The 19,219-nt window shown below is 37.7% G+C and overlaps 1 protein-coding gene across 3 annotated transcripts in view; it reads right to left on the bottom strand.

Moving 5' to 3' along the window:
• ST6GALNAC3 (ST6 N-acetylgalactosaminide alpha-2,6-sialyltransferase 3) overlaps window positions 1–19,219 on the bottom strand; it is a 549,238-nt gene that overhangs the window by 189,358 nt on the left and 340,661 nt on the right. For all 3 annotated transcript variants that reach the window (XM_043575303.1, XM_043575304.1, XM_043575305.1), the window contains exon 3: window positions 16,996–17,405. In XM_043575303.1, the coding sequence (XP_043431238.1) occupies window positions 16,996–17,405 (410 nt within the window). The remainder of the gene's footprint in view (window positions 1–16,995; window positions 17,406–19,219) is intronic.

Here is a 19,219-nt window from a genome sequence, read left to right as displayed (position 1 = left end):
TTTTTAAGTAACGGAATAATAAAAGTCTGAATGATTACTTGAAGACATAATAAACTGTCAGTGGAGGAAAAGTGACACACTAAGCTTGGAATTGTTCTCTTGATATTATAATATGGCTGTAAAATAAATCATAATAATTAATACTTGCTAATGCTTTATGTGCCAGGCCCAGGCTAAATAATGTTATACATTTATAAATTAAATTTATAAACAAAATAAATGTTAATTCCAGCAAAGCAAAGGAAGCAGATGTTATTCCTTTCACTGTAACTTCACACATTAAAAAAAAAAATGAACAACACAGAGTGCACATAGGACACAGATAGGATATGGGATAATCTATGGCAAGACACTAACACATCAAACTCCATCCATTATTATAACCCAAATCCAAGTGAATGCCCTCTGACTTGAAATTTTAGTGTAAGTCTAAAAGACAAAACATAAATTAATCAAGCACACACACACACACACATTTGTGGGAGGAGGAAGGTTAATGGATACTTCAACTACATGAATGACACAATCCAAAAAACCTTTTTATGAAGCTACCCTTGGTAAGCTTCATTTAACAAAAAGGCACTAAATTATGGTTTCTAGTAGGACTGATGGTCACGTTCAAAATTCATAATAGTGATGGACCTCAGCTTCACTAATGTCTCCACATACACTGTTTCAAGCAAAATATAGTCCATTTACAAGAAGTGCAGAAATGTTGTTAAACTTAATTAGATGTAATTGTCACACTTTCATTAGGTATTAACATTATGTAAAGATAAACTAGCGCATAATGAGTTCTTTCATTGTCATATAATTGTAATTTTAATGATTACATTATGACCATTATAATACAGTGCATATTTTCAATTTTCCCATTAGTGGGCAATTATTTATAAGGTTTTCTATTACAATCTGTCCACAGAGACCCAGTTATTAATGCCTTCATTTTCCTAGAATGATGACCACAGTGTTCAAATCAATATGATGGCCACAGGGAGAATTGCGAAGCAACATGGAAAGAACAACAAAACTACAACCATGAAGTCAGCTCATTCAACACACGCCTGAGGATATTTCAAGATGGAGAAAAATAATATATTAATATTCTTCTGAGAAGGTCTAGTTTATAAGGTTTTCTCAAGTATATTTTCCCTCATTTTTTTGTGGCCTTAAGTAGCAAGTCTTTCTTAAGTCAGTTTCCATGGTATGAAATATTCAATAGCCTAACCTTTGAAAAATGTCTTCAGCAGTTTTCACCATTCAGAGAATTAAATTAACATCCCAAAAGCCATTTCTGGGAAATTTTTTGAATTGCTCAAGGTTGTATGTCAAGAAGCAAAATGCTGATGAACTGTATGATTCATCCCCAAAGATGATGAAGAGTGGGAGACATCTCTTAGAACAAAGGCAAAGGGTAATGCAACTGGACAGTGATTATGGCAACCGTGATTATGAGTTCTGCAACCTAAAAACAATAGCAACAACAATAATAACATCAAACAAAGTTTTCGTTTTTTAACCACTACCTCAGAGAAATCGCAGATCCCCTCGTTATTCTTTTGGTGAAGTCTGAGACCATTTGGTCGGCTTGGAGAGGTATCCAGAGGCATGGAAAGGGACTTAGAAATGCAGCATAGAAAACACCTGGCCTTAGCTGGTTGTGTGAGTTGGTCTCGAGGCCTTATACAGAGGCATCACAAGCCCCTCAGGGTTCCCTGCAGTCCTCCGAAACCAACTTCACTATGTCTCCTCCAACTTCACTAGGGCTGTTCCATTATCTCTGAATCCTGGGCACCTTGCACTTTACAAGGTTAGTGGAAGAAATTAATGAACCAGTTAGACTGCAATACAAAACTTCAAAGTAGCTCTTAGTTTATTATCTAACTTGATGGTAAAGTGAAACAGATTTTAACATGGCCCAGTGCCCCTCTCCAAGAAAAGCTATTGGTCGAGGTACCTGGGTGGCTCAGTCAGTTGAGCGTCTGACTCTTGGTTTTGGCTCAGGTCATGATCTCACGGTTTCGTGAGTTCAAGCCCCGTGTCAGGCTCTGCGCTGACAGCATGGAGCCTGCTGGGGATTCTCTCGCCCTCTCTCTCTGCCCTCCCCCACTCACGCTGTCTCTGTCTCTCTCAAAATAAATAAATAAACTAAAAAAATTTTTAAATAAAAATAAACAAACAAATAAATAAAGGCTATTGGTCAAAGTGTTCAACAAATATCTACTCATATATTTTGGTGATAAGGTTTGAATATTTTATTTTTCCATTCAAATGGAGAAGAAGCAAGAGTCCTGGCACACAATAGGTGGCTTGTCCTCAGACACTAGTAATGTGTAAGACACACCTGAGGAACTGATTAAAACACAGGTTCTATTCCCAGAGATTATGTATCTATAGGACTGAGGAGCTGTTTTTATCAAGACATTCCAGAAGATTCTGAAACAGGTGGTCCACAGAATATAGTTGAGAAACACTGCTGCAGCTGGTGCTCAATTCAGTGGAGGGGAAGCCACACAGACCAGTAAACACAGCACTAAAGTAGGATTCAGAAGACCCTGTGATAGAAGCTCTGCTACCATAAGAGGTGTGACCTTGAGAAAGTCATTAAAGCTAGCCTGGTCTTAGGTTTCCCACCCATGAGATGCGTGTTGGGCTCATTTTGGAATTTCCTTACTGTGATCTCTTATAAGGAGATCATGAAGTTGGCAATAGACATTATTGAGCTATGTATAAAATTCTGAAATGTCAAAAAGGAATCATTTATTTATCCAATTCAAAGTCACGGACACATCTACAGTTTTGGTTTTCAGCTGGAACTGTATCACCTCTGGTTATCAGAATTTCTGATGGCAGTTATATTTTTTTCAGATTTATGTAGATGGAAAAATGAATACTACTTAAAAAATGTAGGTTGGTTTTTTTTTAAGGATCACATTTTTCAAAGCATAAAGCCTGTAGGGGTAAAATCGCACAAAGGAATATTGGTATGAAAAATGTCGGGACAGACTAGGATAGAGATTTCTAAGTTCCAGTCCAACCCTGAAAGTTCTTGATGAATATTTCTTCTTAAATTAAGAAACTAACAATTCCAAATAGACTCATGTCATCCACTCAGCAACTGGGTAGTAAGCATCACTATGTGGTAGGTGCTACTTGAGGGGGTAGAGATATAGCACGGGGTAATATGCAGTCCTGATCTCCTGGTGCTTACAGTTAGGTAGGGGGAAGACGGAGAAGAGCAAACACATGATGCGCCAGGCCATGATAAGTGACAGAAGGAACAATAAAGTTTGGTAAGCAGGCTGTGGGGAGGGGGCCAAATGGAGGATGTTTTCAAAGAAGGGCTCTCTGACAAGGCAACATTTGAATCAAAACCTAAAGAAAATGAGAGTGCAAAATCATAGAGGTCTCTGGGAGGACTCCAGATGTACTAAGTTACAGAATACATGTTTTTCAAAATAGGGAGATGATTCATCTTCTATATTATCATAAGCCTTACTTTAGCTAACATATTTATGAGCTCATGTTCTGGGCAGACTCCAGGCTTGTAGAAAGCACATGGTCATTATTTCTTAACAGGGCTTGTGGAGAGTCCAGGTGAAATCTCTAGCCCACTGATTATCTGACAACGAGGTAAAGCTTGGACTTTGGCACAACAGTAATTTTTGCTGCTTCGAGAACACATCTTGGTTTGCCTCACATCCTTGCGGTCAACATATTTTTAGTTCACTCTGGGATTTGTTCTGTCTTGGCAGGGGTTTCTCAACTACTTTCATTTCCTACCTGCTGACAGCCTGATGAGCATGATTTATAAATATTAAAAATAAGGAGGTGAGACCGGATGCAAAGAACCTGCCAACACATGCCAGAACCTCTGATGAGTTCCCAATAAAACTAGAGAGTATGTTTCAAAGTATCAGTGTATTCCCCGTGTCTAGGGCAATGTCTGACACCTAGTTAGCACCCAGGGAATATGTGCTCAAAGAATGAATGAAATGTTTGTAAAAGACTTAAACACGTCTGTGCTGTCTATCTCAAACCAAAATAAAAACTCTGCCTGAATAGAATAGCTTGGTGTGAGTGTAGTGGGTGAGGGCGTGTGGGTGTATGTTAGTAAACAGGATGTTTTCAATCCTTCATGAGAAAGCAAGGCAGCTGCTCCCTAAGCTCCTAGTAGAGGAAGCTGCCAGTTTTACATCCTTGAAAGCCCCTATTTGCATAGACCCTTTATAGAAGGCAGACGTTAGAAGTAGAAATAGTATATGATCACCGAATCTCACTTGAGCTAGAAAGTTCTGCCTGTGGTTTGTGATTTTTGGAGATGTGTGTGCTGACAACAAAATTAACTTCTCCAAGAGCCGAGAATTGCCTACTCTCATCATCCCTCTTACTGTAATTTACATGACTTGACGAAATTAGACTGTTATTTCCATTGGGGTGATCTGCAAAATCATAAAACGATGTGTATTTTGGGAAGGCCTAATTAACTCTCCTCAGTTCCACTGAGGTTTCAGCTACTAATATAAGCATTGCAAATACCATGGAGGTGTTCACATCTAGTTTTAGAAACCAGAAAGAGATACTCAAAGGACTTGGAAGAAAGATTTCTTTAGAAATCAGGCAATCACAAGAATTCAAATCAAATGGTGAGCCTATGGGATAAAACAAGATATACACTGATTTGCCAAAAGATGCCTTGCAGCAAATAGCAAGAAATACTTTTATAGTTGAAGTCAATATTAATAATCAAAACAGTAGAATTACACACACACACACACACACACACACACACACACACAAAGTCCACCTCCATTCACAGTTTTTATCACAAACATTAACTAATATTGATCAAGCTGTTTGGCATAAAAGTTTGCTTTAACATATATAATCAGCATCTGAAGTGAGAGCCACGTTTCCTAGACAATTGCCAGCACCTTGTGTCATACTTGTAAATAATGGGCTACTCCTATTGAGCACCATCTGCTTAATATAGAAAAATGTTCATCTTAATTAGGAAATTCTTCTTATTATTTAATATTTACTGAACACCCTCAATGTGCTTGGCAGCAAAAACACCAGAAACACACTCTGCCCACCAAGAATCCACCTGCTAAGGAAAATATGATGAACCAGTTAGGCAGGCATTTCTGTTTTTCGTAATACTTTCCAGGTGACAAAATTGCCAATGGTTCAGTCTTTGGAAGGGTCTTCTCTTCTAATCAGGGTGGGATGGTGAACTATCAGATGAGTTATGAGTGAAGTAAAGATAAAGAGGAGATAAAGAGCAAATTAATTACAATCATGTAAGTGAAATGTGCTCCACTGACAGGGGAAAATATAATGCACTCCCAAGTAAACATGACTGTATTTGTTAAAGGCTACACAACACATTAGAAATACAGAATAGAGGAGCACCTGGGTGGCTCAGTCAGTAAAGCATCTGACTTAGGCTCAGGTCATGATCTCACTCATGGTTTGTGAGTTAGAGCACTGCATCGGGCTCTTTGCTCTTTAGAGCCCCACATAGGGTCCTCCTGCTTCGGATCCTCTATTCCCCTCTCTCTCTGTCCCTCCCCCACTTGCACTCTCTCTCTCTCTCAAAAATAATAAAATAAACATTAAAAAAAAACAAATACAGAATAGGTAGTGCAAAAGTCACCTTGAAATAGCAACCTTTTTTGTCTTGCATTTACCTTGCCCCTACTCTTGCCCCTCCACAATGATACATGTAGGCTGTGGAATATTCATTTCACCACAAGGATATTAACACTGTACTTAAGAAAGATATAATGCTCAAGTATCTACTGTCAACTGGAAGAATTAAGACAGATTGACAATCCCTCTCAGAAGTCTTCCACTATGTCTGTCCCCTTCTCTTTTCCCTCCTCTCTGCTCAACAAAAGTTCAAGAAAATTTGACATGTTCAATATTGCAATGGTATAGGGAAACATTCTCAGGGACAATAAACAAACTGTTTGCATCAGGAGACTATTACATATATGCCTGTCATTGTGTCTTTGCATGAATTATCTAGTAATAATTTAAATTATCCTTTTAGTGAAAATTATAAATGTTTTTTGTTACAAGAATTTAATGCCTCGGGTATATATTTTTTTGGATCCTGAATTCTAACTAGTTCTTCACTTCCCATGGTATGAAGGTCCCTGTCTACCCTGCCAGTGTCTCGCTAAGTATTTGAGGTTTGGCTTTGTTTTTTAACACTTTTCTTTCAATCCTATGTTTTCCTCATTGTGTTTTCTTCCTAAGAAAAACATACAATGAATGAAAAGAATCCAATAATTTTGGTCATAATGCTACTTTTTCTCCCCCTCAAGTTTTATTGTTTCTCACAAATCACCAATGCCAATTGTCCCAATTATCCATTTGGAACATGGGAAGTCAGAGAACGGAATGTTATCCAGTGTCTTAATTTTATGGATATACTTCCAAGATAACCACCTTACCCGGATAATTCAGGCAAAAGGGAAATCACATATTAGTGGAGGTAATGCTGTGATGATGGCAGTTGTCAAACAGTGCCAATATGAACGTTAAATGAATATAATTTGAAAGAAATACTTGACAGAGGGATAATGACTAGTTCATAGATTGTCAGGGTAATAAATACCTAATGAGCAAAATTGTAAAGCAAATAGTAGGTTGAACATATACCCAAATGTTGATTCTTGACTCAAAGTTGGAGAACGGAATGATTTGTCTCTCTGTCTAGAATGATAAAGCAGCCTTTCCTCATAAGCTAATGAGCAACACCATCTGGCATGATTACAGAGGAGCAAGATCTTAAGAAAGTGAAGAATAAAATGACAGAGCTGTAGCTGGATTTTCACAGGAGGTTAAAAAATTCTCATCATTAAAAATATCATAATAAAAATCACTTTAGGTGTTCACATAACACTGCACCAATAGTATAAAGATTATAGAACCAAAGGTTTTCAAAATAATTGAATATAATTCCTGATATCTTAGACTCTTTCTCTACCACAGTGGGTTTCAAAGTGCGGTCCTAGGACAACAGCAATAGCACTACCTGGGAATTTGTTAGAAACACAAACGCTGTGGCATTGCCCCCGAAACCAACAACACACAAACTCTCAGGATGGGTCTAGCAGTCGGTTTTAAGCAGTCCCTCCAGGCGATTCCGATGTCAGCTCACATTCGGGATCCACCTTCCTACCAAATCAAATAAGAGTCAAAGATTGTTGCTGTTTCTGCCGTGTGCTAAAGAAATGAGTTAATTTGGTCAATTCTGTTTAAGCTGGTCCAAGTGCTAAAGAATAAAAACTCGGTCAGACCATTCCTTGAGTGACATGATGATCTCTTTGAAACAGAGGGCTATCACACGTAACCTTCTGTAGAGCAACAGAACAAACGGCCTTACTCCTACCTTAATTGCATAGTTTCCGAAAGTATGTATTTTCTTCTTTTTAAGCTGAACTTTGGTAGACCCCGCAAGATAAGCTATGCAAGTTTGCCTCAATCCTTTATTTATGTGATTGTTTTTTGCTTCTCTTGGACATTCATTCAGCAAATATTAAATATGTATTCTGTGCTATACACTGTTCTAGGTGTTTATGATTTATCAGTGACAAAAATAGACAATGATCCCTGGCTTAAAAAACTTCTATCCTAGTGGGGGAGTCAGACAAATGATAAAGGATGAAATAAAGAAGCATATTCTATAGAATGTTAGAAGGAAACAACACTATGGGGGAAAAGAAGAAAGTAGAACAAGATAAGGATAGGTGGGAATCCTGGTTATGGAAAGTAGGATTTCAATCTTAAGTGACATTACGTTACATTTATTGACTGGATGACAAATGAGAAAAGGATTGAAGGAGATGATGAAGTGAATCATGCAATATATGGGGAGGAAGGGTCATCCCACAGAGAGCTAAAGTAGAGGCTAAAGGAGGGAGCATGCCGATCGTGGGTGAGGTGCAGCTAGGAAGTGTGTGTGGCTGGAGCGGAGTGAGCACAAAGGAAGTTTCATAAATGAAGGTCAGTGAGGCTACAAGGGGTCAGATCACCCTAAAGGTAATTGTAAATCACTGTAAAAACTTGTGCTTGTACCCTAAGGGATATAGGGGGCTATAGCAGGGTTTTGAGTGGAAGAGTGACAGGATCTGAACTATGTCAAAACACTTTCGTTAAGTTTCCTCTAAATCCATGTACAAATTCACCAACCATTCATGCAGTGGTTTAAAAAGAATTCTCAGTAAGGCAATTCACTTTCTTTGTTATCAAAGAAGAAAATGTTCTGTGGGAGATAATTAAAAGATAAAGCTGGGTGGTGATCAGTTCTCCTTTACTTGGTCTTTTGTCCCCTGCCTTCTGTGATGGTTGGTTGTTGTATTTGCTTCCTAGAGCCCAAGAGTATAACCCTGGGTGTGGGTACTAGGAACTGATTTTTCACCAGGCAACTGACAGCTAACAGAATTGTGAGTGAAGTCTCGGAACCTGCTTTTCCACTGATGTGCAACTAAAATGGAAACCTGTATTTGAGGAATGGCTCTGTCAGTGACTTATTAAAAACCCAGTGCCCAGTCACACAAAATTCCTAGAGAAGGTAATAGATTTGCCAACCTTTGGGTAAGGCAGAGCAAGGGGTAGTCTGTCTGAATAGAACTGTGGAAACTTTTCTATCAAAACACAATCCTGGAACTTGCCTCGTTGTATTACAGTGACCCCTATATACTGAAGAAAAGTGTTTGGAAATTCACAAGTATTTCAAAGAGTGGCAAAGGGACTTGAAGACTTAAAAAAAAACACACTACCAGTTATTATTTTTTGTGCTCATTTGCTCATCTATTTATCCCTTCCGAGTCAAATATTATATCAGGTGCTAGGGAAACTAATACATAAGAGTTGATATTCCCTCAAAGAGTTTATGGACTGCCTAAAGAGATTAGACATAAGTGGCAATAATGCATGGTAGGGAGTGATGATTTCCATTTTTAAAAAGTCCAAATGCTATGGATTTTCTGAGGAGGGAATATGAGTCCTAATTAGAGATATTATAAAAGGCTTCATGGAAGAGGTAACATTTGATTTGGTCATAAAGGATGCATTTGTGTGCATGGTGATGGGAGGAAGTACAATTTAGGCAGAGGGAACAAAATCTGCAAAGCTGTGTTAGTCAAGGCCGGGTTAGCTGTCACCGTGTGAGAGGCAAACAAGGCCTACACTGCACCATTGGTAGTGATAATGACAGAACAAAGAAGACGAGTTATTGCTGAGGTCATTTCAAGGAAACCTGAAATATCTCTGGGCCATTTAGCTGATAGGAGTAGAGTAAAAATAATACATTTGCTATTTTGGTGGCAAACCACCACCATGGTAGGTCTGAGAACAAAATGGAGCTGGGCACAGTCCCTGTCCTTATGAGGTGTGTCGTCAATGAGAGAAATGGATAAATTAAGCATGGTAAGGTCAGATAAATCGTTGAATTCTTAAGGATTTAAGATTCAACTTAAGATGGTCACCACACTTAATTGGCCAGAGACAGAGCATAGTCACAAAATTGGGATTCAACTACAAGCAGATTACCAAGGTATTTGGGAAATAGCTATTCTTCACTTCGGTATTTCTCTGGCTCAAGGATCAATGAAATGTGGTCTTATCCTTCAATCAAAGCAATCTACAATAGCACAATTTGCAGTATCATCTTCAGATTAACAGCCCTGGCCTGGCCTGGCAACTTCTTCAAAATGCAAATTCTCAGGCTCCACTCAAAATCACCTGAATCAGCAGGAGACTATATGCACACTTAAGTTTGAAAGTACTGTGTTGAAAGAAAAAGAAAGAAAGAGAAAGAAAGAAAGAAAGAAAGAAAGAAAGAAAGAAAGAAAGAGACTGTATTGATCTAGAGGACCCATTCTTTTTCTGAGAAAAAGAGCTAAAGGGGGAAGCCCATTTAGAAGGTCAATAATACCACACCTGATAAGTCTCTTGTTTTTGTTTGCAGAGAAGCAAAAAATTCAATTCTACAGACACTCGTAGAGCCCCTACAACATCTTACACACTATTTTTACCTTGAAATGGTTGTCCAAGCAATTAAAAATCTAGTCATCCAGATGGATATAGTATAGCACGAAAAGTCTCAAAACAATCAACTCTGTCTTGAGAGTCTAGGCATGCAACAATTAAGGAAAAAGAAAAGAGACCGCTCCTGGTTCATAAGTTTTTTTTTATAAACAAATATATAACCATTCTTAATTTTCACTTTAACCTAAACTTGAAGAGAGACAGAGATGGTTGGAAAAAAATATCAAAGGAGAGTAGAAATCCAAATTATGGGAGAGGAGTAAACCAGCTTAAGAGATAGATGACTTCAAACAAACAAACAAGAGAAGTTAAAAACCTCCAAAGCCCTTATAAAGTTTAAAAGTGTAGATATATTCTAGTGGGGTTTCTAATTTGAAGCCTATTTGTCTCTCAGTTTCACACCCTCTGCGGTGTTCAAAGGCCTTTATATCGAGAGCATGTTCAGCGTAAGTGTCTATTGGGACTTTCTTTCTCTACAGTATAATCTGGCCATGTATCTAGCTATTCTGTCAAGTCATATCCTAAGGCCCAGGAGAACTTACTTCCCCAAGTACACTGGTTGCAAGTCTTGATTTCTGCAATATCAGTAGTCTGCACAGCCTTCCCTTTAAAAATATGGTCACTGAATCTTAGCTGTTTCTCTTGTTTTAATCCTCAACTAAGCTGTCTTGTCAAATATATCAGTGTTTACTCTGTGTATGTGTGCACACATGTGTCTGTTTTTAAGCACATGGCAGGTTGGTACTGATAGCTTGATAAATTACAAACATCCTTTCAAGCATTCTCCCATTATTAAAATAGATTCTTCTCCCTCTTTTATTGAATTTTTAATTTTCAGTGATGTGTATTATAGAAGAAGCCTAATGTAGGTCATTGGATGCCATCATGAATAATGGGAAAAACAAAATCCCTTGTTTCCCAATGCTTGTTAGCATGAAAACAGAGCCCTGGATGCCTTATTATACTTTTTGACTCAGGAGTCCTGTGGGTCTGCCCATGACTGCTATGTGAACTTACTGTTCCTGCCAAATATATCAGCTGGGATGGGAACATTAATTCATTTTAACAGAGGTGTGTCAACGTTGCTCTTGAAAAAGTGCTGAGATGCTGAATTTTCAAAGACCATCTTCAAAAAGGAAAAAAAGAAAAAAAGAAAAATACTATTTTTAATACTGTGCCCAGCCTTTCAGTCCAAGAATCTTTCCACTTTGCCTATTTTCTGTTGGTCCAGGATTTCCTGGAGTTATACCTATTATTTATTCTGAGTTACGAATAACTAGACATCTTTGTTTTCAGAGTCCAGGTAGAAAAACAGTACTAGTTTGGGTGAATTAGGCACATTTCGGTGCCTTGTGGCCAACTCTCAGGCTAGCACAGTTTTTTCTTCTATTTTGATTTTGTTTTTGCCCCTGCCCCTTGCTGTCCTCCTTTTGTTGAGGCAGCTTACCTGCCTTGTAACCCAATGGAAGGGACTCTCAGAGAGTTCCCAAATTCTCAGGGCGAGGGGGCTTGAAACTTCTTCCCACTCTAGAAGCCACTAAGGGTTTGCAAACCTAAGGGATGTGAGCCAACTTAATCCTAAGAAACTTTCAAAATGGCCAAGCTGAAATAGCAAAACCCAGGCTGTACTTAAAACCATGCCAGATGACAAACCTGTCTCCAACAGAAGGCAGTGAGAAATGACGCCTCACTGATTTCTTTTTCTCTCCTTAGGATGGAGTGGGAAAGGATGGAACATGCTGGCAAATATTAAACATGGCAGCCATCTTGATATTTACGAATCAGTTTGCCATTTTGATAGTGTTTTCTGAAAGTGACTTTTGTGCATCCTGTTTCCTAAACAATCCTTAAAAGTAACTCCCTCCCTTCTCAACCTCTGCACCTGAGGCAGTAACATCTTAAAACATTGATCTATTTGCTACTAGCTTTCATTAATTTCATCCATCCCTGAAGGCGGAGCCACATTGGTGCCAGCTAATTAAGACCTATTTAGGGCAGCTCAGGGCCCTTTATCAGCCCGAAATTAGCTTTGCGTTTTTAATGGGGACTATAGCTTTCTCAATTATTACTTAATTAAATAATGTGCTTGCATTTGCCAATGTATTTCTAAAGTGGGAGGCAAGCTGCAACTGCCCACCTGCCTACAGGTAAGAAGAATAGCTCCCACTGGCTCTCTGCTGCTTCTCCAGGAGAGTTCACATTCATTTTGTGTCAGTACATGGCCAGGCACATAATCGCATTCTTCAGATGCTGAGTGTGGCGCCATGTGCCACTGTCAGCCTGACATCACCTCGAGGGTATTTCAGTCTTAAGATGTATTAATGCAAATGTGTAAATGTCAGCAGGCTAATGTTATTTATGCATACCAATCATTCAAAGAGGGAAGAAAGATCCATTTGGGTCCAGTTTATTTTGAATATAAGACCTTTAATTCCAAAGTTTTCTGGTTTGTTGAAGGTTGTTTCCTAGAAAAATATTTGGTTAAGTGAAAATGTAAAGGTGACCACTGTCCAAAAGACCTAGAATTCCAAAGAAAACTGGGCCCCAGAAGATGAAGAGAGAAAAGACAAGCTGCCTTCTCTTTCTTTTTCTCAGCCTTTCCCATAAGGTCACTCTTTCTAAGTGACAAGCCAAATAATTTTAGTCAGTAACTGATAAGAAAGCAAATTAAATTTCATTTGGTTTGAAAAAAGTATTCCAATATGCTTATGAGTTGGTCTAAACTTATTCTAAGAAACTTAACACTATATACATTTCTTTTACTACTTCATGTTTCCACAATGAAGAATCCCTTAAGACAAATTAAAAAAAAAAAAGAAAAGCAGTGGACAAAATGAAAAGATGCCCACCTTACGTGGGAGAGAGGTTTATACTTCTTTAAAAAGATTTTGACAATTTGAAGAAGCAAGCTGAGAGTCAAATTTTTTCTTTGAGAAAGTCCATTTAGTCATTTTCCTACCATGAATCATTTTAACTACTAGGGACACAATTTTTTTAGATTCTATAAATTATACATCATAATGGTGACATAACCTCTCCGTTAAAAACCTGATGAAGAAAATGAGCACTTGCTAAAAAGTTCCAGTAAGTTCAGGCAAATCAACCAAAATAGCTGTACAACAAAAGTCAAATTAAACTGAGGTCCTTCTTCATTACTCCCTCATGTCTGCAATGACATATCCACTGGCCACATTCCTATTTACTTAGGAGAAAAATATTTAAAACTTTTGTTAGGGTATAAGTAACACACATTTTGTGAGCATGGACCCCCATGAATGCTTGGCATTAATGCGTCTTCTTTGATGTAAAAGAATCTGAAAATGCTGACTAATAATATTGCTGGTTGTGATGTTATTCTAAGAGTGTTGTGTGTATGTTGTGGAATGAAACAAATGAGTAATTACATTGGTATCTCTAAGACCTGTGATTGCCAACATGGCAAAAAGGAGAAACACATGTAAAATACATGAGGTAAAATTAAAACATGATAGCCCTGAATCTGAATCAGAAGTTTCAGTTTGAAATCATGATGATTTTATCTTTGAACAATATAGGCATTGTTTCTACACTAGCTTTGTCCAATGAAAAGGCCAAGAAACAAAGACAAACCTAGTGGCAACGCGCACATGTAGCACCAAGATTTTGCTCTCTTAAATACTAAAAGGACCAAAGTTCTTTGGAGAAATGTCTGGATCTAGCTTTGCATCAGAATCTGTACAAGAAAAGCCTAAATCAACCTGTAATACCAGGAATCAAAGAAGCTATCCAAAATTACTAAAGGCATGTCAAAAGGACTCCAAAACTAATTTGAAGAGGTTCCCATGGCACAAAGTAGGACACTTTGAGCGTAAAGACATAATTCTAATAAATCAAAATATTCCAAATATAGTTAAATATATGTCAATATGTAAACATTGATAGTAATAAACTGGTCACTCTTGGAGGATGCTAGGGAACCAGTGCCTTAGAACTGATAAAGAAAAAGGATTGGTCCTATCTTCTATCTCTTGGTTTAAAAAAAAAGTTAACAAGGACAAGTTTCTCTTTATAAAGTTTCAGCTAATATAAATGAAAACATGAACTATCACCATTTCACAACCTCTAATGAACTACTGAATCTAGACAATGATCGTTAATGACTGCTAACGTAAATGGAGAAAACTGGTCAGTATACCTGCTGATAGAAGTACCATTTAATGGTCTTGGTAAGAAGAAAATATGGCCTGAATCCAGGAAAGCCTCACTATAGTAATACCAATATACAAAAAACCCCATGGGAAGGTGCAATTAGCAAAAATTAGGTTGTAGAATACTGTATAGTACAAATGACTAGTTTTTTTTCAATAATGGGGGGAGAGAGATATTGATTAAGAGAAATACAGGGGACATATCAATTAGTTATAATGTATAGATCTTATGCTAATCCTGATTTGAACAGCGTATGGACCTTAATGCTAATTAATCCTAATCTGAATTAAATTTTAAAAATATTAATAAGATTATTGGAAAAGTTTGAAAACAAACTATATAATGTTATTAAAGAAATCTTGCTGGTTTTTATGTAGGACAATGGCATTGTACTTATTTTTAAGAATCTTTACCTTTTAGAGATACATGCTGAAATGTTAATGAACAAAATAACATGATGTCTGGCACTTGCTTCTTAATAATCCTTGGGGAGGGAGAAGGCGTGTAGGGATATAGATGAAACAATATTGGCCACGAGTTAATAGTTATTCAACCCAAACAGTGAGTATACAGAGGTTCATTAAACCACTAGTCTCTCTACTTTATAATTTTGACGTTTTCCTTCATAAAATGTTAAAAAAAAAATCTTTGTTTGAAATTTTGCAATGAACATCAGATCACTATGGGAAATCCTTAGACAATAAAATCCACACAGCTAAAGTTAGGATACAGATTTAAATTATAGAGCACATAACAGCCTTTGAAGTCATGTTGGTCAACCTTTTGCCATCCAACCAGATTTTACCAAAACCATCCATTCTGCTCATTTCTCAAACACTAGCACAGTTGTCTCTTTCAGTCTGGTTGCAGGACTCTATGATGCAACCAGACATGAATAGACTTGGTGAGGAAAACAGAAAGAAGCATTATAAAATCAATTTGGCTTTCTTCCTCCCTACTTTTATTTTGGTAACTTTACCAAATGAATGATACCTGGACATTAATTTGACCAAGCAAGCTCTTTCCTACTATACAAATAGCTTTTCTCATCACAGCCAGTAGGAAAATGAATCCTCCAAAGCTATTCTCTCCCAATGCTTGCTGTACAATCCACATATCTTTGACAGTGTGCCGTCTCACTGAAAGCTCACAGCAAAAGCCAACATGATATAAATACACAGGAGCATACGGCATGCTGAGTGCTTCTCTGATAGCCCCAAATGATTCTAGGGCATATAGTTATGACTGGGGGATACCCTGAGGGCTGACTATGACTAATGAAATACCAAATATATCTAATTAATTGCATTGCTCTGGGCTAATGAGAGACCAGAAATTTCCAACCCCCTTGAGATGGTCATATTTATATAGAATTGTGCTACATACCTACTCCTTTATCCTGCCTATCTCTTTGGAACGCTTATTCCACACTGATTCAAATCTAACTATTGGGATTCTTTTTTCAAACTCTAACAGGGAAAAGGGCCAGCATTATGGTTATTCCTGCCTTGTAATTCATTAGAAGCTGTGCATTTTGGGTGCTCAGAAATAGAAAATGCTATGTTCAACTTACATTATCAATAGGAGAATTGGTCCAGATAAGGTTTTAAAATAATTATCAGCATACAAATTACACCTAGAGATATCAGAAACTTCCCCCCACAAGCACGTACCCTAGTGTAATTAAAAACTTAGATTTGATAATATTAAGCAGTGAAAGATACATTTTGAGGAAATCAGAATGTTAATACTGGAATTACAGACAATGCTCAATTTATCCATGGTATTACATGAATAAGTAAGATTCACACATGACTTAAAACTCTTGCAATTGTTTTCAATATTTTCCTTCAGTGGCTCTTTATTAGAATGAGAAATGTGAACTAATAATTCTACTTCTCTCTCATACACTGGTTGCCTTTCTCAAAAGAAAGAAAAAAAATGGTAGGCAGTAGAGTTATATGGGAAAGGGGAATAAGAGGGAGCAGAGAGGAAACGGGAGATGTAAGGAGTGGGAGAAAAATGAGGTGAATAGGCCTCAGGACAAAGAAGTGGGAAGGGTGTTTTACAGAAGGCTACAGAAAAAAAATGGATGTAATGAAAAATGCAAATTGGTTTGTTGGATAATTGAGTAAATGGTATTTATACCTCATTTCTCTTCAAGAATCCACTGTTAATGATTTTCAGTAATGCATAATTTCAATATGGTATTCTGCTGAACATACCAACATATCTGTTAGATACCAAGTTATGGTGCTCACGATCATAGGGTCTATTTGCATGCAAGAAGCCGTGCAACCTTATTAGACAATCAATAGCCTGTTCTGTCTTGTAGTCTCAGGTAAATTTTTACCACAACTTCCAAAGGAGTTTAGGTCCTAAAGTTCCTTAATATGTCTGTTTTGAAACAGAAAATGTGTAGACTTCCTTTCGGCTAACATCCAATTTAACCAATAGCAAATTGAGCTAAATAAGAACAAATCTAAAGATATCTTGGGGAAGCATCCAGTATTTTTTGGATCCTCAAGCCAATCAAAATGGAGAGAACAGAATGTAGTGTAGGTGGAATAAATGGGGCTTAGCTGCTGGCTCATCAAGTAATCATAATAGTCAAGAAAACAGAACAATCAATTTGAAAAATAACTCTGTTCATTTGATAGCTGGCAAAAGAACTCAGCAAGGAGCTAGCAAAAAAGACAAAGGCTAGACAAAAGACACGAGGCTGCCTCTCAGAGGACTCACCTGTCTTTCCCAGTTTCCTTCTTAAAAATGCCATCACAGTAACTCATGCGCTTCTCTGTGGTCACGTAAATTTGGGCATTCGGGTAGATGTCAACAGTCTTTTTCAACATGTTGTAAACAATGCCATTGCCGTCTTTCCTCATATTGCGGAAAGGGCCCCAAATGACGTAGATAGTAGTGTTTGCTTCCTTGAAAAAATAGTCAGGATTTTTTAGCAAAAGAGGAACGCTGGTATGGGACACAACTCGAATCATTGTCATGCGGCCAACATCTTCTTCATAGCCCTTGGTGGGGGCATTGTTCATTCTCCAAATGCAGGATGACTGGTCTATCTCATTCCCCACCTTCTGGCCAGCCATCTGACCTGAGTTTGACACTATGGCGCAGAGGTCACAGTCCAGTTGCAAGGGCTGAAAAACAGAGAAATAAGACAGGGGGAGAAACATGTACATTAGTTAGTTCCACCTATCCAAACAAGTTCTTCTGGGAAGACAAAATTCAGATATTGTGCATAGCTGCTGGGTGTAGGAGTTTCTGAAATATACATACCGATCCTACAGTAGGGGTTATAAAGCTAGGGGCATGCTTCCATTTAACAAGTGAATACAGATTGTTAAGAAATAATTTTATTTAATAATAATTTCTATCCCCTTGTGTCAGTTTAAAATTAAATGGAAAAGTAGTCATTTGTTTTCCATTCTAAATAATGACTTTTCATTTCAAACAGTAATTTCAAATGAAATGAGGAAATAGGGAGATTTGATCTCTTTAATAAGGACAGTGGCTAAAAACAGAAATGCAAAGGGAATATATCCAGGCATCAATTCTGTATTTTACTTATACGTATGAATAGTTATATAGCAGTTGATGAAAATATGAAAAATTCAGCAAATGATGAGGTTCTGGAAAAATTGTTCAGAACCAAGAACTATTTAAGACAAGTCTCAGGCTAGCAAAAATTTTACAGAAACCTTTAAAAAATTTCCTTGTATCACCATGTTAACTGGCCTTTGTGTTTATGCTTATTTTTGATGGATTAAGAAAGGTTTCTTTTAAGAACTCAGGGAAAGTATATACAGAGATAATCCCTAGTGCTGGCCTAACCACCACCCTCCTTGTTGTAAACCAACGAGGTAACAGAGACTCCGAGGTTAAGCACCAGCTTTCAGAACTTGCAGATGAGAGATTCAAGTTGCAGTGTTAGATTCAAATCTAGATCTTCTAACTCTAAACCCATTGCTCTTTTCACTATTCCCCGCACTCCTGCCTCTTGAGCAAACCAAATAAATTCCTTTTGTTACTTTCCTCCTACATGAGGAAAAGTCATCCTATCTTTTAAAACAGTGATAAAGGAGCAATGCACTTTGTTGATATATATCTTTCTCATCTTCCTTCCATGAGATTCCACATTTTTTTAAAAATTTTTTTTTCAACATTTATTTATTTTTGGGACAGAGAGAGACAGAGCATGAACAGGGGAGGGGCAGAGAGAGAGGGAGACACAGAATCAGAAACAGGCTCCAGGCTCTGAGCCATCAGCCCAGAGCCCGACGCGGGGCTCGAACTCCCGGACCGCGAGATCGTGACCTGGCTGAAGTCGGACGCTTAACCAACTGCGCCACCCAGGCGCCCCGAGATTCCACATTTTGTATCTGACATTTGATCCTGTATTTTCATTTTTATTGGGCCTATTGGTCATTGGCTCTTCTCACACTGGGTACTGCTCTTATTTTATGAGTTATGTTGTATTTTATTGTTTAATTATGTCTGTCCACTACACCATAAATTCTGTAAGAGGCAATGTCTTCTTCATTTTAATCCCAGAAGTCCTTGGATTACTACAGCTCAGTATATCGTAACTAAATTAGGAAATGAAAGCAATTGAATTGAGATAATTTATTGGAAACCTGAACACCGAACTTGATATTAGGGAAAAAATGGACTTTTCTAATTCATTGAGAATTGTTATTTAGATGAAAAGAGAAATGTAATCCGCAAGAAACCTATCAATATACAAACAGGTTCAATCTAGGTGAGTAAATGGAGAGGCAAAGTACCTCAGACAAGTCGCCTGCATAATTACCACACAACTGTATAACAAGACGTCTTTCCTGTCAATGGTAGGAATCCAAAGTAGTTACTGAGCAACTATGATGTACCATGTTCTGGGGGTTGGGATTTATTCAGCTGTGAAAATCTTAAGTAGAAATCCCTGACCTCATAG

This window comes from Prionailurus bengalensis, chromosome C1 (genome assembly GCF_016509475.1).
Source record: "Prionailurus bengalensis isolate Pbe53 chromosome C1, Fcat_Pben_1.1_paternal_pri, whole genome shotgun sequence".
NCBI lineage: Eukaryota > Metazoa > Chordata > Mammalia > Carnivora > Felidae > Prionailurus > Prionailurus bengalensis.
Note: the sequence above shows the minus strand (reverse complement) of the source record. Positions and strands in the feature narration are given on the sequence as shown.